At 37.9% G+C, this 12,812-nt stretch overlaps 2 protein-coding genes across 7 annotated transcripts in view; one reads left to right on the top strand and one right to left on the bottom strand.

Moving 5' to 3' along the window:
* RBKS (ribokinase) overlaps nucleotides 1–8,292 on the bottom strand; it is a 70,257-nt gene extending 61,965 nt beyond the window's left edge. The window contains exons 1-2 of one of the 3 annotated variants that reach the window (XM_087965367.1): nucleotides 7,836–8,130; nucleotides 3,613–3,678 (exon numbers count right to left, since the gene is read on the bottom strand). In XM_087965367.1, the coding sequence (XP_087821493.1) occupies nucleotides 3,613–3,620 (8 nt within the window). In that variant the 5' untranslated portion in view covers nucleotides 3,621–3,678; nucleotides 7,836–8,130. Of the gene's footprint in view, nucleotides 1–3,612; nucleotides 3,679–7,835 lie in introns of all 3 variants that reach the window. The other 2 variants (XM_026681585.2, XM_087965374.1) reach the window with 2 other exon arrangements.
* Nucleotides 8,293–8,341: 49 nt separating this feature from the next.
* The window catches only part of BABAM2 (BRISC and BRCA1 A complex member 2), a 153,752-nt gene continuing 149,281 nt past the window's right edge, over nucleotides 8,342–12,812 (top strand). Inside the window, exons 1-2 of one of the 4 annotated variants that reach the window (XM_026681636.2) lie at nucleotides 8,342–8,389; nucleotides 11,908–12,059. In XM_026681636.2, the coding sequence (XP_026537421.1) occupies nucleotides 11,932–12,059 (128 nt within the window). In that variant the 5' untranslated portion in view covers nucleotides 8,342–8,389; nucleotides 11,908–11,931. Of the gene's footprint in view, nucleotides 8,611–9,311; nucleotides 9,406–11,907; nucleotides 12,060–12,812 lie in introns of those variants that run through there. The other 3 variants (XM_026681645.2, XM_087965340.1, XM_087965348.1) reach the window with 3 other exon arrangements.

The raw sequence follows: 12,812 nt of genomic DNA, 5'->3' as shown, positions 1-12,812 counted from the left end.
GTGCTCTAAATTGTTGTACAGCAATAGAAAAACTCAAGGAAATCCAGTGCCTAACAATAGTTATTATTCTGGAACTTATATTTTGTTCTTTCCATTACAATACAGAAAGCCATTTCAGGTGGCTAATTTTGTTTTCTTCTAAATGTAATCATTTTCTTGCTGGGGTTAAACAACACATACACATTTATTCCCTTACACATACTGAGTCCCTTAAGAATTAAACAATAGCTTCTGAGCTTCATTCAGGCTATAATGCTGAGGAGTCTGGCAAAATGTAAGCCTTATCTCCTGATTTTTAATTGCCCATGTCCAATGGAACACTTTAGTCTTCCACTGAAGGCATCACGGTCTACTGCCATGGAAATAGCTAATACTACAAACAACCACCTCACCTCTCTGGAAAATAGAGACTGTGTAGCATGGAAATGACAGCTGGGATAAATCAATCTTCAGGTATAATAAACATTTAAAGCAGCTTACCTAAACACATATACACTACATGCAGACATACACACATCAGTAATTCATACCAATCTGGGGGTCATTGTGGGACAAGAAAGGCTCCTTTAAATGTCAATTTGTCTTCTCCAACTCTCATTTTAGTTGCAACTTTTATTTAAACTCAAAATTTCCTCTCAGCTTTTTAAAATGGGCCAACAACTGTTGCTACTCCAGCGTCATCAGCCTACATCTTAACTGACTTTCATCATTATTCTTTATTTGACTAATGTTGTATGTTCATAATTCTTTCATAACGCAAATATATATTGTGTCTTTCCACACAACTAGCGGGAGAGGGGGTCAAGAACCTCAAAATAGTGGGTGAAACTGGATGATCATAGTCCTGCCCTTTCCTACTGTGAATCACACAGATGTAAAAAGGGGCAAGTCTTAATCATGCTCACTGCTTTGACATTGTCAACCCTCTGTGGATGGCTTTTGAACTCAATATGCTGAGCTAAATAATCATAGAACAAATATGGAATAAGTGCTTAATATCAGATTAAAACTGGAAGATTTAGTTTTAAATTCTTATTTATCCATGAAGCTCTCAATATGATCTTAGAGCTAGGATTAGGCTAACTGGAGAGAGAATGGAGAACCATGCACATATCTTTTTGCTTCTTCAAGAAAATTGTGATAGCTATGAAATTTAAACAACAAATAATGCAAAATTAAAGCAAAATTAAGTGAAAGCTTGTATGTATCCACACATATTTAATATGCTCTAATACAAGCTTAAAAATGCCTATTAACTTTTAATGAAGCAAATGCTGAATTTCAAAATACTGCACAGGTGGACTATTCCTTTTCGATGTTGTTTTATTAACAATCTCCTAATCCTAATTGTTCTGTTTATAAATATATTTCTAGATTTTTGTAAAAATTCTAAGGAGTATAAAAATTAATATTATATGGCGATTAAATGTATTTTATAGCTATGTATTCTACAGTTGATAAAATAAAAGTTTGAGGTACTGGAAAAGTTCAGGGATAGCACTTAACTGCGTAGTGGAACTGAACAACTTAGTGGCTTTTCCATTGTACAAACAAAAATTCTATTTTAACACCTTTCACTGATCAGGTGTCCTTTTCTGTATTTGGATGCAAATTGAATCCAGGGTAGACATACATTAGCACAGATGCCTGCAAGGCAGAAGCATTATGCATCAAATATGACAGGAAATTTCTTCCAAATTTTTCACTGTAATCAAATTCAAGAGGAAAAGAAAAAAATAAACTGACCTTCAAAATTTAGAAACAGATCTCAGTATCTTGCATAATAATTTCAACAATACAGGATGCTCAACATTTTCATAACTGAGAAAAATACACTAAATATGCCAAGTTACTACATCAAATGATTTCTAATTATAAGCTTTTAAAAATTATGGACTAGAACTAAAATCAACTATATTTTGAAGTATTGTTCACATACATTGTGTGTTCAAGAAAAAAGCCTGCACAGAATTCTGTACAATGTATTTCTTGTATAACTGGTAAAAACACTTAACTATGAGTTAATTAATAATCAAGAGAACAGTAAATGTTTTATGGAACATTTACTAATGTATTTAAAGTCTGAATGATAATCAGGTGCTGGAAGGTGGCTTTAGGCATGTGAAACAACATGAAATATGGCACTCCATTCTGAGACAAAGGGAAGGAAAAGTCTACACTGATCATTGGGTGTGGAGGAATATAGGCAGAAATTAAATCTATGCAGTTAAAAAGGTTCTTTTCTCCTTATCAATCTTAAAGTACTTTTCTAATTTTAGGAGATACAAACCTAGAAATTAGATTTCTTTGACATCTATGAGAGGAGCTGAAACAGAGACAAGGCCAAAGGAAGAATATTTTAAACAATTTTTAAGAGGTGTACATTAAAAAGTGTCATAGAGCAGAGGTCTCCAAACTTGGCAACTTTAAGGCTTGTGGAGTTCAACTCCCAGAATTAAAATTGCCAAGTTTGAGGATCCCTGTCATAGAGGGAAGCAAATCAGCAACCAAGTCTCTGCTTGTTGAAATCAAATTTGACAAGAAATTGGGAGACGGGGAGGACCTACAGAGGGGACCTATTGAATATTCTGATGGGTTCAGATGACCTGTTTTATTTTTATTTTTTTAGGAAGGCTGAATGATTGATGAAAGTTAATAAATAGTAATGTATCTAGGTCTATCTACTAATTTACAACAGTGAGCTCAAGAGATTTACATAACTGTCAGCTAAATTAGATCTAATGCTCATTATGTGGTTTGACTATGTGTGACTCTTTTCACTTTGAACAAATAGCAGAAGGAAGGAGGGCAGAACCAAATCCAAATTGCAGCATGGAGGGGACCTTAAAGCCTTCAATTTCTCTAATTCTTTAGTCCTAATCTAGTTTATACCCTGCCCTTCCACTATTTGATTTAGAAAAAAACAGTGTAAAATATAACATCAGGTCTAGTCTGACTCTAAATCTGGTTTTCTGTTCAACATATTATATGGGCTCATTTGTTGTACACTATTCAGAGCAAAGGTTTACATCTCACACAATTTACAGGCAGCTTTAAGAAAAGTCACTGATTATTAGATATATAGTAGAAGCACCCACATCACTCACAATGCTGTATTTAGTTTTATTAAAAGTTATTCTAAAATCTAACTTAAAGAGAAAGATGAAGTTTATATTTATTTTTTCTAAGGTATATTCAGTTTTACTATTGTTGTAATAAGAAACATATTCAATAGAGTGTGCTTCAATAGATGAAGAAAAATCTGTTGTCTCAGCAGGAAATTGTGTGGGTGTGAGAGAGGAGAGAAAGAGAAAGAAAGAAAGAGAGAGAGAGAGAGGAAGGAAGGAAGAAAGGAAGGGGTACTTGTAGTAATTATTGGGCACATTTACTCAAAAATGAATCGGAATGCAAATATCAGGTGATCTTGCATTTATAAATCAGAAAATAAGCCCCAATGAAACCAATGCTTTGATGATAGAGAGGACTGTACTGTTCATCACAATTATTATGATTCTGACCCTAAGGAGGAGATTTGCTGAGGTGATGCTTTTTCTTTTCTAGCCTCAGGTTAAGTGTTTTTAATATAGAATATACTACATGGAATTCATATACCTTCCCATGAAACTATATTGATGTTGTGTTTATAGATTTTTCTTCATTCCACTGTGTATTCTGCTCCTAAATGGTGGTGAACAATATAAAGAAATTTGGGGTCTCTTTAGGTTCACCACTCTCAAGACTCATAGCAGAAACTGTAATAGAGCATCTAGAAACTTCCACACCTGCAACCAAAAGTGTGGATCAGGTATGTAGACAACACCTTTGTCATAATAAAAAAGAATTAGAGAAGGTAGGTAAAACATCTTCAAAGGATTAAAATTCACGAGAGGAAAAAACAAGAAGACTCTATCCGTCCTGAAAAGCAACAATACTCTTCCTGGATATCCTCATCAGCAAAGGAAACAATGGCAAATTAAAAATGCAAACCTATTGAAAAACAATCTACACTAACCAAGTGCTCCATTATTAAAGTAACAATCCAACCTCCCATAAAAGGAGCTATTTAAGAATATTATTCAGACAAGCACAAATGTACTGTAGCAACCTAAAACACAGAAAAAGGCTATGCGAAGCACTGTGTTTTCCCAATCAGATCTACATGACCCACTAGAGTGGGGAGACAAGGAATGTTATGAGTACTTTCTCCTAAGGTGGCACATATCATTCATTGGCATCATCACTGGCATCTTTCCGTCTCAAGAGACTGTGGTATCGTGCTCTGAAAAGAGGTCCTAAAACAGTATCTAGTGTGGCTAAAAAGGCCAATTCGAGAGTGGCAATCCCTTCCACATTAAGGACAGATACAGTCTGTCTCCTGTCCAGCTCCTGGATTTCGCTGGTTCCGGGACTGCTTCTTTGCTTCAGCCTGCCGAGCCAGTATCTCTTTGAATTGAAGAAGGCCATGCTGCCTCCAAGCTGAACAATCAGAGGTCAAGGTTTCCCAGCTGTTGATGTTCAATCCCAAGGCCTTTAGATTCCTCTTGCAGATGTCCTTATATTGCAGTTATGGTCTCCCTCTACGGCGCCTTCCCTGCACTAATTCTCCATATAGGAGGTCTTTTGGAATCCGACCAAAAAGAAGGATCTTCTCCATGGTGACTCCCTCTCTATAGAACATCATGCCTGTAGACATAAGATTGGCCTTTATTTGACACTTTTGCAAGGCCCTGAAGACATGATTTTGCCAATGGGTCTGGGACCTCAGAGTAACATCGAGCCCATAAAGTGGTTGGTCTGATAGTTGTTGGTGGGGGAGTGGAAGTTTATTGGTTTTTGTATTGGATTTTATCTTTGTAAGCTACCTGGAGTCACTGAGTGTGAGTTGGGCAGCCATATACATTTTATTAAAAAATAAATGTAAATAAACCTCCTATAAAACATCTTCCAACAAAAATGGATATTCACACTTTATCAAAAGCTGCTGAACCACTTAACCCACCAGAGCACAACCAAATTAAACTATGAAAATAACATTGCTACAAATCAAAAACATCTCAGAGAATAATACATGCTATCATAATCACACAGCATCATCATAGCACACAAACCAACCAAAGCCCTCCAAATTACCTTAAGTAAACCAAAAGACCCAGAAGCCAAAAAGAGTCATCTGCAACATGCAGTGTAAGGGCCAAAATATCCACTGTGTAGGAGAGTCAGGCAGAAGACTAGCAGAGCACTTCTATGGACATCTACTAGGTAGGAGTTGAACTAAGACAGGATGAAAACTCCTTAATCACAACACATGTACAGATTCAACCACAATTTCAACTGGGAAACAGTGAGCATCTTACATTAAGCTAAATCCAAAAGGCTAGGGAACTCCTGGAAGCTTGCCCTTCAGCCATCAATAGACCTATAGAAATAAATCATTTATACAATGTTCAAAAGGAACAAAACAAGCTAAGAAAGAAACAAAAAGACCACAACATAGCAGCCAATGCATAGATTGAGTGGAGATTAGCACCAGATAAACAATCAAGCAGAGAAGTATACCCTTATAAAGAAACTACCAAGGAGAGACCACATCCCCACCAATATTGACAGGGCAAGTTACTACATAGAAACAGACAGTAAACCCCATACTCCATAGTAGGAGTCCCCAGTGGCTGGAGAATTCTGGGAGTTGACACAAGTCTTAAAGTCAGGGGTGGGATTCTACTGGTTCAGATCGGTTCTATAGAAGAAATTGTTATGATTCTGTGCAGTTTGGAGAACCGGCAAATCATGCCCCTGGCTGGCCCCTCTCATCCCCTCCCTGCCCAGTGAGTCCTTATCGCGCATGTGCAACATTGCGTGCATGCCCAACATCAATGACTGCGTTCTTCCCTGCCCAGTCACTCCTTAAGGTATTTCTTCCCCCCCTTCCGACGATCAGCTGTTCCTATGATCAGCTATGCCAGGATTCTCACTTACTACTTCGCCCAGGAGGCTCCCCTGAGGCCCAGGAAGGCAAAAAATGGAGGGGGGGCTCCATTTTTTTCCTTCCTGGGCCCCAGGGAAGCTTCCTGGGAGCAAAAATGCCCCCCTGGAGGCTTCCAAGGCCCAGAAGGCCCCAAAATGGAGTGTGGGGGTGTGTGTGCTACGCGTCCCCTCCAGGCTCCATTTTTTTCTTCCTGGGCCCCAGGAGGCCACAAAACGGAGCGTGTGGGGGGAGGGGTTCTGTGCGCCCCCTCTAGGTTCCATTTTTTTTTCTTCCTAAGCCCCAGGGAAGCCTTCTGGGAGCAAAAATGCCCCCCAGGAGGCCCAAAAAACAGGAGGGGGGTGCTGCAAAAAAGCCACACCCACCCAGTCAAATGAAAATTTCCACCTAGCCATGCCCACAGAACCAGTTGTTATAAAATTTGAATCCCACTCCTGCTTAAAGTTGCCAAGTTTGGAGACTTCAGCTCCATAGCATTGATGTTATTATCTAATCGGATAATGAAATGTCTACAATCAAACAATTAAGTTCAGAAAGCATCAAAGAATCATGAGAAATTTGAATCAATTTGTCAGTGCTTTAAGACTTGCAGTGCTACCATTTTTGCTGACTGCACAAATTTTGAAATGAAGTCATACTGGAATCATGGCCTGTATTTACTTACTGAGTTAATTTGTTGCACAATAAGACTTTCTGAGTGTTAATCGGATATTCAATAATATATAATAAAAATAAAACATTCCTTAATTCCTTAAAGAAATAAATTCAGGTAGGTTTTCCCTGATTCAATGGGATATAAGAGAGGGAAAGTAAAGAACCAAATTTTATATACATTTGCCCCAACGTTTCAATAACTTTAAAGAGCAAGTTGTACTGTATATCTCAAGCATATTTAGAAACAAATCTCCCTAAAATAAATGAATATTATTTTTAACAAAACCGTAAACATATTCATTTGATTCTATGCTTTGTGCAGAGATGAAAATTTCAGATCTGAAAATCTAGGACTGAATAAAAAAGTTGATTTGCGCAAGAGATGTTTAGATATGTTTTTGATACAAGTTTCTTCATGGATTGCTTAAACAGTAGTGCATAATAGTTTGTAATATGTTTACATTGGTATTTTAGTCTTACAAGAAGTTCTTGCATCTCTTTATGTTCACACATGAAGATTTTTCTTTCTTATCCTTACAGATGAGACCATTTTTAACATAAAGGGTATTTTAAATATTTAATGATTACAGTTTGTGAGATCATGGATGGGAACAAAGATATCCAAAGAACAGTTCTATTTTCTAGCCAGTATTCTTTTCTAGTTCCACTTTATCATGAAATAATAGCATCATAAGAAAAAAAAAACATGCTCACAATCAATATATCTGACAATTTCTCATTAGCCTACATACAGAAATCTATTTAAATCAGGCAAAAAATACCACAAATTGGGTTTGAAAATTAGGAAGCAAATAATACTTAAATGATCAAAATGTTTTATTTATACAGCAAAATCTCCTTTAACTCAAATGTGGCTTGAAACTATCAGGACCGCTTCATATTAGGTTCTCATTTGGGTAATAATATTTCAAGTGATTAGGATTAGTATAACCTAGGTTTTTCTCAAAGTGGTCCATAGTGAACCCCAAGAGGTGATAGGACAATCCAACATTATTACATGTTTGGAGGGTGAATAAACGATCTGAAACGTCACGAAGAGGTTGGCGAACTGAAGAGTTTGAGGAGCTGTGGATCCAAACTTTTTCTTTTCATGTAAATTGAAATCTCTGATTTAGTCGCTCGGACCAGTTTTTGCATTGACTTGGGGGGAAGCAGGGCCCTCACGTCCAATACTAACCTCACTAGATCAGTCATACAGGATCCCACCACGACGATTTCTGCCACTACCATGCTAAGAACGGAGCAAGGAGCCACTTGCAAGAAACCTTTTTTTTCCTCCACCACGTGACCTTTAACCTGCCTTTCCTCCAGCCGTTCTCAGCACTATCCGCCTGTTATCCTTTTACCAATCCGCTTTACCTGTGGAGTCCTTCACGTTTCTATTAGACTACCCCTTTAAAACGCCTGATCACGCTTTTTAACCACGTTTTCACGCTAACTCGCGCCTACGGACGAGACCCGTGGTCGCTACAGAATCTTGCCGCACCACCACCCCTCGCCGTTTATAAAAACTGTATTCAGTCAGGCGCGCGCAAGACCACCTATATTCATTACGAAAGGCCCCCTTTCCTCCGGTTTTCGAGGAGGGGCCGGGCGAAAGGGCTCGAGTGTCTCGTGCAGGCGGCTCGCGGCGCGCACGTAACGTCCCGTAGCGTGCCAGGCTTTAGGTGGGCGGATCCGCGCAGGCGCCCGAGGCGCGAGGGAGAGGCGAGCGGCCGGCGCAGTTTCGGGGTTTGTAAGCGCTTCTTCTGATCGTTCTAAGCCTCGGTTGGTGGTTGAGGGAGGCCGGAGGAAACCGAGCCCGGTTCAAGGCGGGCTGGGTGGCTGTGTCACCTGCTCTTTCCTGTGTGCCCGTTCTTCCTTGCTGTGGGACTCAGCGTCAAGTGTAGGAGTTCCTGCGGTGGAAATCGGAGCTTTCATTACCCCCCCCCCCGCGCGCTTTTTTTAACCGGGTGCATAAAGCATTGGTATTTATGCTCTTCCAAGCATTGATATTTATGCTCTTGTCTTTGGCGGAGTAGTGCTCGGAATGATTGCTCCGTTACCATTGGCGAAACTCATCAAACCGAAAGCCTAACATTTTGCAGGTGTTTATTAAGGTTGAGCCCTTGTATCTTTCATATTTGCTAAAGGCAAAGGTGTAACTGATCGTCAGTTATTAATGGAAAAATCTGGGAGCCAGGCTGCATCTTGTTTGATATATCATTCATCAGGGAGAATGTAGCCACTAGGAGTCAAAGACATAATCATATATATACTTTTCTATATTTAGATGTTTAAGTTGACAAATGTCACTCCATCCCCCCCCTTTTTTTCCCCTCCCAGAACAGCAGCTCTGAGAATTTGCTTGGGCTGAAGGATGCTCCTGAACTTCAGGATCATTTAATCCAATCAGAGGTTTTGCCTTTCAAGAAAATTCTTCCAGGAGATTCTGTTCACGATATCCCAGTTGCAAGATAATGGGGAAGGCTCCATATTGTGGAAGAGCCTCAAGAAACTAGGCTCCCCTCCCCTCAGTGATGGCCTTCTAGAAAGTAATGAAAGTAATGAAAACTAACCACTTCCCCAGGATCTTTTAGGAAATATTGTGTATCGCCTGGCTTATTAGCTAATTTATTTATTAGCTATATATCTTTCACTTTATACAGGAACATACAGTGTTGCCCATAACAGCAGCCCTGTGAAGTAAATTGGTATGAGATGTTATAATGGATCCAAAGTTGGCCCGTGAGCTTCCATGGCTGAAGGTAGATTAGAACCTGCTCTTAGTCCAACACCACAATGGCTCTCCAATTTTTAGTATTAGGTTGCTATTAGGCTTTGGATCAATTTTGCGAAGTTACCTTGATCATTTTAACTGTGTTTTTATATTGTCATGCATCTAAACAAATTTCTATTAATTATGGTAAATTAAATTAATCATTTACTTAAAGGAATACCCTCCAGAAAGCTTTTATGGATGTGGATGGATTTGAATCTGGATTTCCATTTTCAGAGGCCTCAATTGTAATCCTCCATCTGTATGCATTCAGTCTTCATTTTTAGAATTAGGTTGCTTATTGGCTTTGGAATACTTGAAAAATATATTTTTTTTGTGCAATAATGTTACTTAAGCATGAAATCTATCTTCTAATGGATAGTGGGAATCTATTTTCTAATAAAGAGACATGGTTGGATATTGGTTCCTCCTCCTAAATAAAATACCCTTTATTCAACTTACAGCTGATAGCTCAGAATTTTGTGGTGCTGTCATCAAAATATTCAGATTAAAATTAGTGTTTCAAGATCAGCCAAGAACAAGTAGATACTTCCTGTCCAATTTCTAAATCTCTCCTGGATTAGTAAAATTATTATGGGGCATTTCTAAGGGTGGCATAGTGAGGATGGGATAGAAAAAGCCAGAGCTGTGAGCATTCTGGGCAAAAATATACAAAACACAAAGATAATGGATAAATTTGGTATTCAAAGTTCAATAACTTATTATTATACATCAGTATTAGAAAGGAATCCTTAATAAGGCATGAGTCAACTTTAGCAGTAGTCTTTAACTTAAAATCTATCGTTTGGCAAATATTTAATGTTACAGTGGACCATCACAGAGCTACCTATGACCCAGTTTCTAAGTTCTGACCACCACCCTCCCAGTCACATAATCACATTTTGAGCACTTGGCAACCAGTCTACATTTATGGCCATTTGCAGTACACCAGGGTCACATGACAGATTTATGACTTTTCCCCCCCAGAAACCGGACTTTACTTTCAATTCCTGGCAAAAAACCTCTCATTAGGTACAGTAGGTTCACTTAACAACCACTACAAAAAGGTCATAAAATTAACCACGGTCATATGGGGATCCACTTAAACATCAGCACAACTTAGAACTGTAACATTGGGCTCAATTACGGTCATAAGTCGAAGTCTACCTGTCTGTAGACTGACTAAAGTTTTTTTTTTTAAAAAAAATTAAAGGTATGTTCAAGAACATTAGGTCCTAGGAATCACATGAAAATAATATAGCATAGTGGGATGTAAACAGTGGGATGTAAAATGTTTTTCAATAAATGAGAGCCAACAACTATCTACTTAACATGTCTTTTTATTCATGTGCATATAATTAATAAGCTGCCTATAATATTTCTTATGGCCCCATATATAACATTTTTATAAAAGAAAAAACATGATAAATTTGCTGTTTATTATATCCCATTTTTGTAATTTTATTTGAATAATTAGAATGCAACATAACCCATATCAAATATAATATGACTTCTAATATTTAAGCTTTCTCTTTTGCCAAGTTGAAAAATGGGCAAAATCGAGCCATTCTAAATGTGCTGGTGATTGTTGAGTTCGCTATAAGATAAATTTGAAACTGTTTAAAGTTTAGTGCTGAAATTGTATTTACTTTATTGAACACATTTTATAGCTTGAACAATTTGCAATATGCTGAACCATCCATATATTTTGTAACATTTGATCTTGGCAAGCAACAAGCCTGGGAAGTTTAATAAGCTAGTAGCAAATTGTGCTCAGATTTGAAGTTCACAAGTTGCATTGTCCATCAGAATTAACTAATGGACAAACTGAGCAAACCATGTGTATGAATGTGTATTTGTCAGCCCCCATCCATCTTGAATCAGATTTGGGACTGCCACAAGGGAGGATGGGTAACCATGGGAATGGAAGTAAAGTGAGAAGGGAGGATAGCCACAACAACATTCTTTCACCAGCTCAAGGCTGAGTCGCTGGAGTATGGAGGGAAATGACTGGATTTGGCGGGAGTTCAGAATGGAGGTGGATTGGACAGTGTGACTTGAGGGTCATCAGAAAAGGCCTGGGTGTGAGTTTAATATAGCAGGTGAAAACACGGGAATTAAGATTCGGGTTTTCCCAGATGTGCCAATATGACTTCTCTAATAAATTCTTACTTGGATGGACTTTGTCTCTGAGTGCTGAATTGAGATGGAGAGTTTGGTTAGAATGCTGACAGTGTTTTAAAGAGACCATGCAGGGTATATTTAGGTGAATGTTTGTCCAAACATCCTTTTTGTCTTTTTAAATGGCTTTGTTCCTTGTTTAGTGCAGTCTTCCATAAATTTTCTGCTTTTTTCTCTCTTTATTTTAGTTTTTTTTTGCCTTTATCCTTTTTTTCACTGTGTCTATTTGTGAGGTCTTTCAAATTCTTAAAATGTGACAATATATAGAAATGGAATTGCTCTGTTTTGCTTTCTCTTATTTTCTTTACAGAGGTGAATATAACTTACAAATAATATGTCTCCTGAAGTTGCCCTAAACAGAATTTCTCCATCACTTTCTCCTTTGATCTCCAATGTGGTCAGAAATGGAAAAGTAGGATTGGATGCAACTAACTGTTTAAGGATTACTGATCTGAAATCTGGGTAAGCTATCTTGTAATAAATTCAAGTTATGACCTTGTGATGTTATTCTGAGGACTGATTTTCAAATATCTTTAAGCACTTTTAACATTTTTCATTTGTTTGGAAAAAAAGAAGCTCTTTCTGATCTATTTTTCATATTTGCAAAGATTTCCTGGTTTGTGCAGAACACTTAAGAGTGAAATTAGTTTTCATCAGTCATTCCAAGTATTTTATTTTTTCACAAGCCCAAAATGTTGAAAATTGTCTCGGTATGTTCTACTTTCTCACTAGAATAAAATCGGAATTATATTAGGTGACTAGTTTTAATATAGGGTGAATACTTTCTCAAAGCTTGGTCTGGCGGCCCACCTACCTGCCTGTCTACCTCTCTGAGCTCCGGCTGGTGTACACATCAAATGATTCTCCCATTTTTCTGCATAGCAATAACCTTTTGAAGTATGTTGGGCTGAAAGAAAATGAAAAGTTGAAAGTTACCCATTCAGTGAACTTCCATAGCTGAAGGGAAGCTTGAATTTGATTTCTCTAGTGCTGATCCATTGCCTTATTCTATATATCATGTTAAAACTGATTTGTATAGATCTCTGCAGATGCTCTGATTTGGTCATATTCCAAATGTCATATGCTACTTAACTCAAATTGCACTCTCAGTTTGTGATTAGCATAGTTTTGCATGTGTTATTTGAGTACGAATTGATAAACTGATTAAAGCCTCATATGCTTGCTTTGGCATATAGCTAGAGCAAAATGGAGACT

This window comes from Notechis scutatus, chromosome 1 (assembly GCF_049901735.1).
Source record: "Notechis scutatus isolate UNSWTSFEM ecotype Mainland chromosome 1, rNotScu1.2, whole genome shotgun sequence".
NCBI classification, from domain to species: Eukaryota; Metazoa; Chordata; class Lepidosauria; order Squamata; family Elapidae; genus Notechis; species Notechis scutatus.
Note: the sequence above shows the minus strand (reverse complement) of the source record. Positions and strands in the feature narration are given on the sequence as shown.